Raw genomic sequence first — 15,194 nt, forward strand, 5'->3', positions numbered from 1 at the left:
TGAAGCCTCGTAGATATGTAATAGATAATTATTTTACTTGTTCCAACAGATAAAACTCAAATAACTGCTCTAGTGAACTCCAGACCTGTGTTTCCATCTGACATAAATTGCTGCCAGTGTACCTGTGACTCTCTGATTAAAATGCACTGAGAAATTGTAAACCTTTAGGTCACGCACAGATTATTTTCAACGTTGCACGGCGTACATTTAATGTGCATGAGCCTTGGGAACTTGAGACCCTCGGCGCTACTGCTGAAGGATCGTTGTGGGAGAGCTCAGACTATTTCAAATCCACATATACATCTTGATATATGGCTATTTTCGGTACAAGTCGCTACCTAAGTACCTTGCATAAATTGCACTTTCTTCGTATCTTATTTGATGTTCCGCCACCGGTGCCTGTCTATGCCTATAAAATTATTTATATGTATCTGTTTTCTATCCAAAACCACTAAAATAAACTGAACGACCGGCAGAAATGTAGTTAGGGGACTATCAGAAAGAAACTATGACGGAATAATAGTATTTGTATAGGATGAACCAGAACTTCACCGACAAATTTTCAGAGGTTGCTCAGAGATATTTTCCGAGTACTTTACTGTAAGAGGCCGACAGTCTGTGATGGGTCGTTACAGAAAAATGGCTCTGAGCACTATGGGACTCAACTGCTGAGGTCATTAGTCCCCTAGAACTTAGAACTAGTTAAACCGAACTAACCTAAGGTCATCACAAACATCCATGCCCGAGGCAGGATTCGAACCTGCGACCGTAGCGGTCTTGCGGTTCCAGACTGCAGCGCCTTTAACCACACAGCCACTTCGGCCGGCGGTCGTTACAGAGCTAATCTGTTTCGTTTGGTTTCTTGCCTCATTTGTCTGTGCATCAGTATTGTACTGAAAAAAGTGTACAACAGCGCAGATGTTGCCGGCAGGTACTGTGGGTCGTGTTTGCATTCGGTCATGGTACTTGCTGTCGACGACAATAATGTCCATTTAACTCGTTGACTTCAAGTACGCCTACAGACTGCTCGATTTTGTCTGGGGTTTTGTTGTCCGGTCAATGTTAATGGTTCGATACACGGAAGTAGCTTGGGTAGGTTTACTAATGAAGAATTGACCGATATACAGTTCGTGTACGGGTTCACCGAACGCAGTGGAAGAACGGCACAACGACACTACGCAGAGCTGTTCCCTCACTGATGGCAACCGCATCACATTACGTTTCGTAGGGTGACTAAATCTACCATATTTCCGGGATCTCCCGTGTAGTAGCAATATGTTTTAAATCCTCCCATCTCCCTTCTTGACAACCTGTTTCTCCCGTATTTTTCGTCAGTGATAACTGCCGTAAATATTAATCCTGCGAAGTACTATCGACAGTTCAAGATTCGTGAATGACACCTATCCAAAACTTTTCGTATAATAGTCGCTACTACTGTCGACAGCCTACTTTGTGTTCTCGCTTCTACGGAAAGAACACTGTTTTGATCAAAATAATGTGAGGAACGTGGAAGGAATGTCGTACCTTAAATGTCTCGAGGGACCCTGAGAAGGGGTTGTTTACTTGTTTCTCGGCCAGGACTGCAAACTCACGGGAGCGCTTGCCTCGTACCAGTCAGCAGCTGTGGTACAAATAACACACGGAAGTACGAAGGATTCACGAAAAAGGATTACATACAGGGACGTTCATGTTTAAACATGATCGTTACGTTGTTTCTCAATGGACTCCCACAACACAGCAATATTTCGCAACTCTTCGAAAGAGTTATTTTTCTTTACGAACAAAAGTTGACTGTTCAGAGTTTATGACTGAAATAAATTTTGATAATAACTGCAAAGAGTTTTTTAAAAAAGATTAACAGGAAGAAATAAAATTGCAGAGTTCGGTAACTTCTCCTTTAACCTTCCTTAAATTTGTTATCAGTTATTAGTAATTTCCCTAAAAACCATGTTCAAATGTTGGTCGTCCTAGTCTGAGAGTTCATGCATTGCTCTGGTCTATGCTTTGTAAGTTTCGGTTATTGCATATTACAGGCTTCTTCACTATTCTTAAGGTATTTTCAGAGAAACAGATGTGACTGCGTTAACAAACCCAAACAATCAATCAAATTATTACTCTGAAATGAGTCACCGGAGACAGTGAGTCCCTTATACGAAAATACTCAGACGGTAGCCTGAAAAACATTTGAAAGTCTGTCCTTGAGGTCTGGATCACCAGGAATATCAAGTGTAACAATCTACACATCACATTACTTGTGATCAAGTGGTACAACGCACAAAAATGTATTTCGTAAAAAAAATGAAAAGCTACAAAAAATGTAATTAAGCGCCCCTTTATAATCAAGCCTGCCTCTAACACTTCACATTACCTCCAAAACAATGCATGGCCCAACAACGAAAAAAAGGAGAGGAATGATCGCTGACATTGTCTCACGCACGTCTGCATTCACCCAGTCTGGGTTTCCGGTAAATAGTATCTGAACAATGTGCATTCTGGGGATCTTTCTCACGTTGGTGCGAAGATACAAACATTGGTTTCCGGCTCAAGCGATCACTTCGAACTCTCCTCTTCATGTTACTGAATTGACTGATTCCATGGCCAGGTGGTCAAGGTGACATAATCACTTCACATAAATAAAAATAGTGCCTCAAGCGCCCACATGGACACCCGTCAATTTACGTCTGCATCTATATACATGTGTATTCTTTGTAAACTATCGCACAATGCATAGTATAGGGTCCACAGTATGAATATAATCCGTTATCTGCCCTGTTCCATTTATGTAAGGTATATGGTAAACAGACTGTATACTTGCTTCCGAAAACACTCTAATGTATATTACATTCCCCTGATCCCTACACGAGGCTTACAGTAAAAGCCGTAGAATTATAGCACTACCTCTGTAGAATACAGTTCCTCTAAATTTACTCATCGGATCGGCCAGAGAACATCGTCGCTATTCTTCCAATGATCGCCATTTAAGTTCTCCAATCACGTCTGCCACGCATTTACATGAAATACGCGTAAGATCACAGCTATGCGTCTCTGTGTTTCTTCGACGTCTGATGTCACAGCCATTCGATTAGGGCACTTAATACTGGAGTATACTTACTAGTATCCCTTTCTATGTGTGCTTCTCAACAGTTACATTGGATTTTGCCTCAAACCTCCGAACAAATCCGTCTTCCATTATAATTCTCCACTGATGATTTAACATCTTTTTTCACTTCATAAAGCTTCGTAATATTACCCCTATGTATGTATACGATGTACGAGTTTCCAGGCATTTGCCAGTGACGCTGCAATATCGGATACTATTGGCAGCTTTCCTTTTTGAATAATATCTTGAATTTTTTAGTATTTAACGAAACCTGCCAGTCATAATATTCGGTATCATATGAGCGACATGCTAACTAGCGCCTTTCGTGATGGTCTGCCCCATGATGAGAGCCTCAACAATGATGCGTACATCTGGGAACTTGTAGTACACTACACTAATGCTCCAAAACTGCGTTTAATCGAACAAATAACATGTAAACACACTAGATGCTGCCTGTGTATAGGTAGTATTGAAGCTGCCACAAAATAATATCTTTGGCTGTCGCAACTATAACGAATTCCGGAAACGTTCCTCGTTAAATAATGCAAGAATATCCTAGAGTAATCTGTAAGATCGATATCTGGCATTCACTGAAGGGCGATTGTAGTAGGGTCCTGGCGTGGTGGAACATAACATATTCAGGTGTCGGAGATTTGTGGGCTACAGTTAACGTCCAGAAGTCGGAGCTGAAGTAATAAGTATAGCTAAGCTGTTGACTTTCCAGAGGTACAGAATTTCCGTACTTTTTTTGCGTGGGCAATAATGTCTGTCATATTGTGAAATGATTTGAATAGAAGGATTTTCTAAAGTGGAGTTTGTTGGCGGAAGCTTACGATTTTATAACACTTCCACCTGCGTGTCTGGCATTGATGAAGCCCGCCTACGATATCGATAACTCTGTCACATATGGCATAAACCCAAAAGAGTTTTATTGAAATCAAAGCACATTAACTACCTGATAAGTATTTGCCTCGATCATCAAATAATTATCGTAATCCTAGCCTTGACAGAACACTTTTCACAAAAATTAAGAGCTTTTCTGTGGATTTAAGTTCATGTTATTGAAAGAAGTGAACTACGGTCTACAGTAGCTTCTGCAACGATCTTATGGTAGTGAATTATTTGTGTGTCATGTTCTATGGAGTACTGCCGACAGATTCGATAGTCTGCAAAGAAAATTCGATAATGATATGGCAAAATGTTCCTCGAGTAATGAGTCACCTCGTTTTCCAAATAAAGCTCATTCCTGAGTACTTCTATCAAAATGTCCTCATTATCAAAAGAAACTGCAGAGAGTCGCTGATAATTGAATTTAATTCTGAAGTTAAAAAAACGATAATGTAGACGACTAGCCATATGACAGGGACCAATCATGTCGAATAACATATTATGGGAACTAGTTGGTAACTAGAATGACATTTTCACTCTGCAGCGAAGTGTGCGCCGATATGAAACTTCCTGGCAGATTAAAACTGTGTGTCGGACCGAGACTCGAACTCGGAAACTCTGCCTTTCGCGGGCAAGTGCTCTACCATCTGAGCTACCCAAGCGCGACTCACGCCCTGTCCTCACAGCTTTACTTCTGCCAGTACCTCTTCTCCTACCTTCCAAACTTTACAGAAGCTCTCCTGCGAATCTTGCAGAACTAGCACTCCTGAAAGAAAGGATATTGCGAAGACATGGCTTAGCAACAGGCTGGGGGATGTTTCCAGAACGAGATTTTCACTTGGGTAGCTCAGTTGGTAGAGCACTTGCCCACGAAAGGCAAAGGTCCTGAGTTCGAGTCTCGATCTGGCACACAGTTTTCAATCTGCCAGGAAGTTTCAGTTGGTAACCAATTCAGTGTAATACGTTGTATAAAGTAATTTTTCATAAATGTTTGTACAGAATAAACAATAGAATGCACATGCTGTCGACTCTGATATTACTGGACGGTCGCTGGCTATGATAGTGGCTCTAAGAGGACCAATAGGTTAAGGTCTACGGAACATAGAGGATGTTAAAACAATTATTTGTGTGAGAGTGTTAAGAAAAGTATATTGATGTGTATACGTAAAATAATAATCTCTTGGTATTACTTAAGTACAGAAATATTTTTTGAATGATTAAGAGAAGCTTAACTCTTTACAAGAAGTCTGCAGCATTGCGAACACTACTTCCTTAATGACGCTATTTAAAGGGTAACAAGAAACTCAAATTCTAACTACATTTCTGTTTGATTAATTAGATATTGTTTATTAGTATTTACGTGTGGAGTCGTTCTGTTTGGAGCCATTAATTACTCAATAAATACATGTATTTCACTTAAGTGTATAAGGTTTATTAGTTTATTAGGAATAGTGTGCACAGAGAGTAAAATTAACATCGTCTTCAGGCAGATCTAATATTTCAAAAAGACGCTACGATCCAAAAATCATGCAGCGATAAAAAGGGAGGAATCAAACAAATTTACCGTCGGAATAATTCGTATCCTTCAGAACACGGTAACAACAAGACATTACAGGTCTCATACGTGAAATATTTTATACTGCCATGGGCCATATACGATTTCATTGCCTTTCTTCAGTTTGTGAATGGTTCCGAAACTGATGGCCTACCTGCATGAAACCGATATTGAGATAAGTTTGCATCCGACGAGTTACGGTTGTGAAAGAGATGGTAGTTTGTTTTGCGGCCATTATGTATCCTTACTTATGGACTTACCTTCATAAACCACCAGTAACGCTGACGAATCCTTCAAATTTTAGTCGTGCTTCAGTATCTGCAGTCGTAGAAGCAGAACCTGTCTCTCGTCGTCAACGATCTGTAATAGACAGACAGTCTTTGAAGAGATGTCGCAAAATGGAAGTGCGAAAGACAATGGTGGAGTATGAGTAGTTTCTATTTTCAATTTCATTAATATTACAAAAATATGTCTTTTCCCTCGACGAATTTTTATTATTGTGGTACAATTGATGTTTAAATGGGTGACAGCAGTATTCCTACCAATAAAGGATATTTCAAGTGCGAAGATTTCCCTCTAAAAAGATGTTGCTGAGTGTCTGGTAGCAGTTTGTTATCCTACAGTCATTTAGTCGATTACAGCAACATCGATTTTAACCTCCATAGAAAAAGGGACAAATAGAAACATATTGTTGAAGCTTTCCCTTCTAGGATTAAATTCAAAACGCCCTCCCACTTACGGCGTCATCAGCCACTCGGTTGCAATACTGAAACAACATTGAGTGAAGCAACATGTTTTATCCTTTTTTATGCATGAACATTTCCGACATGAGGGGGAGAGTGCTTATTTCTGATCAGCAGAGTAAATGAAACACTCTTGAGTGGCCAAAAATCTCTTGTTCCTCCCCGGTCGATGTGGCTGAGCGGTTCTAGGTGCTTCAGTCTGGAGCCGCGCTGCTGCTGCGGTCGAAGGTTAGAATCCTGCCTCGGGCATGGATGTGTGTGATGTACTTAGGTTAGTTAGGTTTGGATAGTTCTAAGTTCTAGGGGACTGATGACCACAGATGTTAATTCCCATAGTGCTCAGAGCCATTTGAACCATTTTTTTTCCTGATCTCATTTTCATCGGTATACATTAACAAATGTTATTGCGTGAAGTTGGATGAGAGGTTTAGCAATATACGTTCTATAACCATTCAATGCTCTGGGATAAATTTAAGTCATTTCCGCAGTGTCTCATTGGGGCGATATTTTTGGCCACGAGCCATCGTTTTGCAGTCTAACTAGCAGTCATAAAAGACTCCTATCCTCCACGGATTTGTCCATGAACACGCATACTGCAGTTTTTATGCTCATTTGCTGTCATTCTCTTGTACGATATAAACAACCATCTCATAGCTGTTTTGCTTAGCGTCACATTTGGTATTTTCAGCAGACAAGTCTGCACGTTAAGGACTATTATGCATACTAGCAGAACTAGACGCAACGCAAGACCAATCACAATCTGGGCAAACCAGTAAGTGACCGCCGCCCTTCCGATCACTACTTCCAGCCTACAAGCAGTTACTATACACTCAGGTGACAAAAGTCATGGGATAGCGATATGCACGTATATAGATGGCGGTAGTATCGCGTACACAAGGTATAAAGGGTCAGTGCACTGGCGGAGTTTTGTACGCAAGCGATTCGTATGAAAAGGTGTCCGACGTGCTTGTGGCCGCAAGATGGGAATTAACAGACTTTGAACTAGGAATAGTAGTTGGAGCTAGACGCACGGAACATTCCACTTCGGAAATCGGTAGGGAATTCAATATTCTGAGATCCACAGTGTCAAGAGTTTGCCGAGAACACCAAATTTCAAGCATTACCTTTCACCACGGACAACGCAGTGGCCGACGGCCTATACTTAATGAATGAGAGCTGTGATTTTGCACAGAGTTTGTCTGTGCTAACAGACAAGCAACACTGCGTGACATAGCCGCAGAAATCAATGTGGAACGTACGACGATCGTATCCGTTTGGAAAGGCGGCGAAATTGGGCGGGCGTTAATGGGCTATGGCAGTGGACGACTGAACCGAGTGACTTTGCTAATAGCACGACGTCACCATCAGAGCCTCTCCTATAGTCGTGGTCATATCGGTTGCACCCAAGAAGCTAGAAAACCGTGGCCTGGTCATACGAGTCCCGATTTCTGATGGTAGGATTCGAACGTGGCACTGAACCCATGAAGCCATGGACCCAAGTTGACAACAAGGCACAGTTCAAGCTGATGGTGGCTACGCAATGATGTGGGCAGTTTTACATAGAATGGACTGCGTCCTAAGGTCCAGCTGAACCTACCATTGACTGGAAATGGTTGTGTTCGGCTACTTGGAGAGGATTTGCAGCCATTCGCGGATTTTATAGCCCAATTTGTATGGATGACAATACACCGCATCACCGGGCAACAGTTGTTGGCGATTGGTTTGATGAACATTCTGGACAAATAGAACGAATGATTTGGCAGCCCAGATCGCTCGACATGACTCCCATAGAATATTTATCGGATGTAATGAGGAAGTTAATTCGTGCACAAAATCCTGCACCGGCAACACTTTCGCAGTTATGGACGGCTGGAGATGCAGCATGGTTCAATATTTCTGCAGGGGATTTCCAACGACTTGTTGAGTCCACGCCATGTCGAGCTGCTGCACTATGCCGGGCGAAATGACGCCCGAGACGATATTAGCAGGTATCTCATGAGTTTTATCACTTCACTGTATAAAACGTTATTGAGGTGGGCCAGTAATAATACACTGGACTTGCTGCCGCAACGATCGGGTTTCAGTTCTCCGACCAGCCATTCAAACTCAGCCTTCACGTGACTTCCCAAAACATAGAAGGCGAATATTCGGTCATTCGTCAGAAAAAGAACATAGCCGATTTACTTCTCTTGTCCATTCCGAGCAAGTGCTTCGTCTCTAATGACATTGTTCAAATGGCTCTGAGCACTATGGGACTTAACATCTGAGATCATCAGCCGGCCGAAGTGGCCGTGCGGTTAAAGGCGCTGCAGTCTGGAACCGCAAGACCGCTACGGTCGCAGGTTCGAATCCTGCCTCGGGCATGGATGTTTGTGATGTCCTTAGGTTAGTTAGGTTTAACTAGTTCTAAGTTATAGGGGACTAATGACCTCAGCAGTTGAGTCCCATAGTGCTCAGAGCCATTTTTTTGAGATCATCAGTCCCCTAGAACTTAGAACTACTTAAACCTAACTAACCTAAGGACATCACATACATCCATGCCCGAAGCAGGATTCGACCGTAGCAGTCGTGTGGTTCCGGACTGAAGCGCCTAGAACCGCTCGGCCACCGCGGCCGGCTCTAATGACATTGTCATGGACCTAAAATTAAATCATAATGTTCCTTTTTACTGAATGTTTCTTTGAGGTTAGTGCTCAACCAGCAGGCTATCAAGATGTCTGTAGTGATATGTCGCGTGGTGTTGCTCTTTCTTTAATATCCAAGAATATTGTCATATGAACATACAGGTAAGAGGCTGTAATAATCACAATCTCGCTACTATGCATGCCTGACTTCAAAGCCAGAAAATAATGGGAATCATGTGACTGAAACTGTTCTTGCAGAGTGATGATGATGATTGGTTTGTGGGGCGCTCAACTGCGCGGTCATCAGGTGCCGTACGAAGTCCCAATTTTGACACAGTCCAATTTGTACACAGTCCAATCTAGTTACTGCCACGATTGATGATGATGAAAAGACGAGGACAACACAAGCACCCAGTCCCCGGGCAGAGAAAATCCACAACGCTGTCGGGAATTGAACGCGGGACCTCGTGATCTAAAGGCCGCAACGCTAGCCACTAGACCACGAGCTGCGGACGTTTTTTATAGAGTGGCAACACGAACAGTACACCGTCGTTTCAGCTATAAACCAATGCGACGTCTTATGATGGGACCTGAGAAGCATACGAATTGTAAGGGATACATCTTAAAGAAAGTGTGAAAGGACGTTTACAATGAAAGTTTCAGAGATACCTCCATTCAGTTCCTCAGAAAGTGTAATTTCTCACTAAGAGACAACTGGAGACAGGTGGTTTCTTATATCACCAACTCCTAACTGATTAGTATTTATCCACAGTGGTTTATCCATTACCACATGCACATCTATTCCCTGCAAGCAACCGAGCGGTGTGCGTTGGAAGACACATAGTGCACCGCTGTCTATTTCATCAAATTCCTTTTACAGATGGTAAACGGAACGGCTGCTGTGAATCAAGTTAGTATTATCTGCTTTTGTCGGCATAATTACTATGCAAGACGATGTGCGACGAAGCAATATGTCTCTTGTCTCGTCTTGTAATGGAACCGCTTAGTTTTTCCAGAGCGAACTAAATCTAATATGGGAGTTTGTTGGGCATTTCCTTAAAGGTCTGACGGACACTAGATGTTTTTACGGAGACTCACGTATGTTTGAAAAATGCATTCAGTTTCAGCCCTTACATCCATTTTTATATACACTGGCTAACGAATAATACTTAAGAGTAGGCTAGATGAGAGTTGTTTTAAGAGAAAAATTGCATAGGTGAATAGTTCATTATTTTAAAGAATCTCAGTCTGGTACCTTACTTCCCCGCTGTTATGTATATGTGGTCATCTCACTTAAGACATTCCTGTGTGAAGCCCTTAATTCGTTACCTGATGATTTTTTTGCCTAATGTGGTGTGTTTAGGTATAGAATGTTGTTGTTTTATGAGCATTGTTCGAATCTCCGAATCTCTCGACATTTCGTACAGGCTGTTAATGCAACTATTTCTTGAGCCGAAGTTGAACATTTCTGTTCTTATTATAAGTTCTTACTCAGTTAACAAAGCCTGTTACATGAATGAGAACACTCAAATTTTTGGATCCTTATGACCTCTTATTCTTGCCTATATAGATCCTTTCTGGCGTTCTTTTTTTCCATTTACGGATGGCACCTTAATATATATATATTTAAAAAATAGACGTTAAATTATGCATTTTTTGTTTCGTAAACTTTGATAAGAGGGTAATAACCGCTGACTAATAACTAAGAAGCGACGAAAGTCAATTTCCTGCAGTAACAGTTAGTTGTAATCAGTTTTCAGAATGTGAAGGTGACGTCTACTGTTAGCGAATGAAATTTACTTTCGTCTCCTCTTAACTCAGCTATTAATCAGTGGTGTTATTCGCTTACTGAAAGTACAAGGTGTATCAAGTATGAAGTGTGTAGTTTATTGCCTATTTTTTAAAATATGTACACTGACATTGCCTTCCGAAAATGGAAGAAAAACCACCAGAAATGATCTATGTAGACAAGAATAACTATATGCAATATTGCAATAGACTGATGACATTGTATTCATGGCAAGTGCCGGAGAGCATCTAAACAAACGATACGTCTTTTACACTTAACTGGAGACGATAGCGCTTTTAAAACAGAAGTAAATAAAACGAAGATAATGCCATTCTTTGGGTTACACCCAGAGGGAAGGTCAGATTTTGGATCAAGTTCAGCACTTTAGTCACGTACGGAGCTACATTACTTTTAGCGAAGCTAAGGATATATATGGACTGACAAGCAGGACATTAAAAAATACAAAAAGAGACACTGATTTTTAATTTATTGACTCTCGGAACGCGCCGATACAACCATCTCAACACTGTAAATTTTACAATACAATTTGGTTTGGTAACTCAGGGCATAGATTAGTTTAATTCGTACCCTTGTATAAAGTTACATAGGCTCAACAGAGAACAGATTACCACATAAAACAAATTTTACACTCACAGTACACTGAAACAAGTAAACAAGACGAAAATCTAACACAAGATACATGGAGGTAATATACAATAAAAATCCTACTGTTAACACAATAAGAAATTACAAATCGCCGTTGGTACACATTCGGGATCTTCACATTTGAATCAATATTAATGACTATGTATCTAAACTAGCAGTAAATAGTCTTTTGTATGTCCTGTAAGAATTGTTTCAGGCTGCGGGTAGGTAAATGGATATTTTTGCATGTTTATAAGTACCATCGGGACAGAACATGAGAACAATATACAAGCACCCGATTTGGGTTTTACAGCCATACTTATGGATACACCAGTGAGAGATAAAAATGAAATTTTATAAGATTTAGCCTGCACCTGTTCTGATATACGGCAGTGAATCCGGTATTATGAAGAAAATTTCCAGGCGTGTTCAGTAGCCTGAAATGAGATTATTATAAGTAGTCAAAGGCTGAAGTTAGCTGGAAGGGACTGCTGATGAAAACATTAAACAAGAACTGAACGTTTTGCAGTGAACCACGAAGAAGAAGAACGTTAATAAAAGTGGAAGGAACATCTGGAACGAATGGAAGAAACTAGAAATCCAAAGACAAACTCAAGAGAAAGTGAGACACAGGACGGCAAGTTACAACATGGAAATGAGGCCACAACAGATTGACATGCCTTGTCTGTTAGAGGCAGAAGGGGAAACTAAATTAACTTTTACACGCTTTCTACTACTTACGCAAGTAGCAGAACATTATTACAGCTGCCATTGTTAGTAAAGGGATTAAGACCTTACTGTGGCTGGTCTCGTCTTGCAAAAACATCTTCACCAATGAGACCTGCATTTCTGCTGGCTTATACAATGTTCAAATACCGTACTGGAATGCAACCGAGTGACAGCGTCGAAAACCGCCGATATTTCGACAAGTGAGCCCTGTCATTTTCAAGGCTGGAAAATGACAGTGTGTGCACCTGTCGAAATACCGGCGGTTGTCAACGACGTCACCTGGTTGCATTCCTGGCAGTTATTTGGACTCTCATGAATCTTTCTCAGTGTCCGTTGACTAGCAAAACTAATGTTTGATCTTACGGAATTCATCTCATGACGAGTTAACTCCTGATCATCTAAAATAACATTCCCATTTTGTATAAACATAACGTCCCACACCAGCTGTCATACCGACACACATACGGCACAACGACAAAGTGTTTCCATTCGATAGGGAAGGAATCAGACTATAATCAGGCAAGGCACGAAATCGGCGCCTCTGGTTTTAAAGAAATCATTCCATATTCACTTGGAATACGCTAGACAACACAATAACACGAGCACTGAGGTGATTATATGCTGTGCAGTGACGTAAATATGACCACCTGTCAAAAGCCTGGATAACCACTGCGTTGCAAGACATGCAGGAAGACATTCAGTGACGTTCCAGAAACTGGTATGTGGAGCCATGCGAACTCCTGTGACGTGACCGCTGCGCTACATTTCTCGGTAGAGGATTCATGTCGCTAACAGCCCGATCGCAGTGGACACACAGAGTCTCGACTTGATTTAGATCGGATGTGTCTGATGGCCAGGGGAGTGTGGTAAACTCATCCTGGTGCTCTTCGAACCACGCACCCACAGCGAGAGCTGTGTGATGCATTTCAGTGTCCTGTTGGTAGATACCATCGTCTAGCGAAGAAACGTGTTGGGGTGGACATGAACCCCATGCCTTCCTTAATGACGAGATCACAGAAGGAATGCCACGAAAACATGTCAAACGGACCTTAACGCTCCCTCCTCCGGCCTGGACCCTAACGACGATTGTTGCAGGGTATTTTCTTTCAGACGTTTCACAGCTCTGGAGCATAAAACGTGATTCATCTGAAAAGGTCACCTGTCACCACTCAGTGGATATACAATTGCGGTACTGGTCTTTGTCGGTGATGAACAGCAGTCAGAATGGATGCATGAAGCTGTAACAACGGGTACAGTTGAAAATGTATGCCCGGACCTTGACTCGAACCCGGGATCTCCTGTTTGCATGCCAGACTCTCTATTCGTCTGAGCCGCCGAGGACACACAGGATAGTGCGACTGCAGGGACTTATCTCTGGCACGCTCCCTGTGAGACCTACATCTCCAAGTTATTGTCTAGATACTGCGTTTGTAGTGCCGCTGTCCACTATACTCTTTACTCGTGGCAGTCAATCTACCGATTCCCGTAACAATTCGGGCAATGTGAGTGCATCTGCACTGAAGATCATTTGCCGGTATGTCTAATCTACGAGGGCTGTCCAGAGAGTAAGTTACGATTGATCGCGAAATGAAAATCACAGTGAAAATCAGAAATGTTTCATTTGTAACAGTTAGCTACACCTTTCAGCTACTTCTCTACGTAGTCGCCGTTCTGACTCAGACATTCGTCGTAGCGTTGTACCAACTTTCCAATACCCTCATCACAGAAGGCAGCCGCCAGTGCTTTCCGCCAATTATCTACGCTGGCCTAAAGCTCGTTGTCTGTGCCAAAATGTTGTCTTCATAGCCAGCGGTTCGTTTGAGCAGAGATGAAACTCAGTGGGAGACAATTACGGGCTGTATTGTGGGTAACCAAACATTTCCAATTGAAACGATGCAGGGACATCTTCATTGCCCCTGCAGAATGAGGCTGAGAATTGTCTTGAAGAAGAAACCGCACGACAGTTATGTAATGTTGGTTGCATAGCTTCAGGGGAAAATTCTCACCAGGCCCCCGTACTTGGCGGGAGACACTATTTTCTATAACATCTTTACGCGCTCACTAAGAGCTCAGGAATGAAAAGAGCGACATAATTCTACTAGAGTCATACTAGAGACACTGCCCAACACATCTTTGCAAAGCTTTATCGGATTTTCATAGTCGTTTCCATTTCGCGATCAATCGTAACTTACTTTCTGGACTGCCCTCGTATATGAAGATGGTGCCTGTTCTTTCGGACGTGTCTAAACGAACAGATACCATTGCTGATCTTGTAGCTCTCGAAGAATGAATTCACAATGAAATCCAGACTTCTAGCTGCTTACAGGCGTTGATAAATATCAACAGGGGCAGTTGAAAATGTGTTCCCTGACCAGGACTCGAACTCAGGATCTCCTGCTCACGTGGCAGACGCTCTATCCGTCTGAGCCACCGACGACACAGAGGATAATGCGGTTACAGGGACTTATTTGTGGCACGCTCCCCGTGAGACCCACGTTCCCAACTTACTGTACACACACTACATTTGTAGTTGCCCTGCCCACTATACTCAACTTTCCCCCGTTGATATTTATCAACGCCTGTAAGCAGCTAAAAGTCTGGATTTCGTTGTAATTTTAGTTTACATTCTTAGTCGTTTCGAAGATGCTTCCACCCTCGACCCGAATACCAATGGTCACGTGAGATAAATCGCTCCGTTTCCGCGTTTTCCACCTACCCCTGATACGATTTATATATCCTAGATGCTAGTACTGCTATTTGCTGTCTGTGAGTGGTTATAGCACTCTGACGTCGGACTTACGCGGTAGTCGCATTAATGTGACTGGATCGTGTATAAAATATGACACGTGTGGGGGGGGGGGGGCGGGGCAGAGATATGACAACAGTAAATGGTGGAATGCCTGCGGATATTTCATAAATATTAGTCGTTGTCGAAAAGACTCGTTTTACCAATTCACTGCTCCTCTTTACATAATAGGTGTAAACTGACTTTCATAATATCATTCTAAATGGAAGGAGCTGGTTTGCTTAACTTCATGCTGATCACGCTAAAGAAACAAGACATCCCGGGAGGGACGGCCAGTATTCAGGGATATAATAGGAACGATCATTGGAAGCACAG

General features: G+C 42.1%; 1 protein-coding gene across 5 annotated transcripts in view; it reads right to left on the bottom strand.

Moving 5' to 3' along the window:
• LOC126481604 (UDP-glucosyltransferase 2-like) overlaps window positions 1–15,194 on the bottom strand; it is a 725,388-nt gene that overhangs the window by 487,542 nt on the left and 222,652 nt on the right. For 4 of the 5 annotated variants that reach the window (XM_050105476.1, XM_050105474.1, XM_050105473.1 and 1 more), the window contains one exon: window positions 5,804–5,903. The exons of the other annotated variant lie outside the window; for it this stretch is intronic. In XM_050105476.1, the coding sequence (XP_049961433.1) occupies window positions 5,804–5,809 (6 nt within the window). In that variant the 5' untranslated portion in view covers window positions 5,810–5,903. The remainder of the gene's footprint in view (window positions 1–5,803; window positions 5,904–15,194) is intronic. 5 annotated transcript variants of the gene reach the window in all.

The sequence above is a fragment of the Schistocerca serialis genome, chromosome 5 (genome assembly GCF_023864345.2).
Source record: "Schistocerca serialis cubense isolate TAMUIC-IGC-003099 chromosome 5, iqSchSeri2.2, whole genome shotgun sequence".
In the NCBI taxonomy this organism is placed as follows: domain Eukaryota; kingdom Metazoa; phylum Arthropoda; class Insecta; order Orthoptera; family Acrididae; genus Schistocerca; species Schistocerca serialis.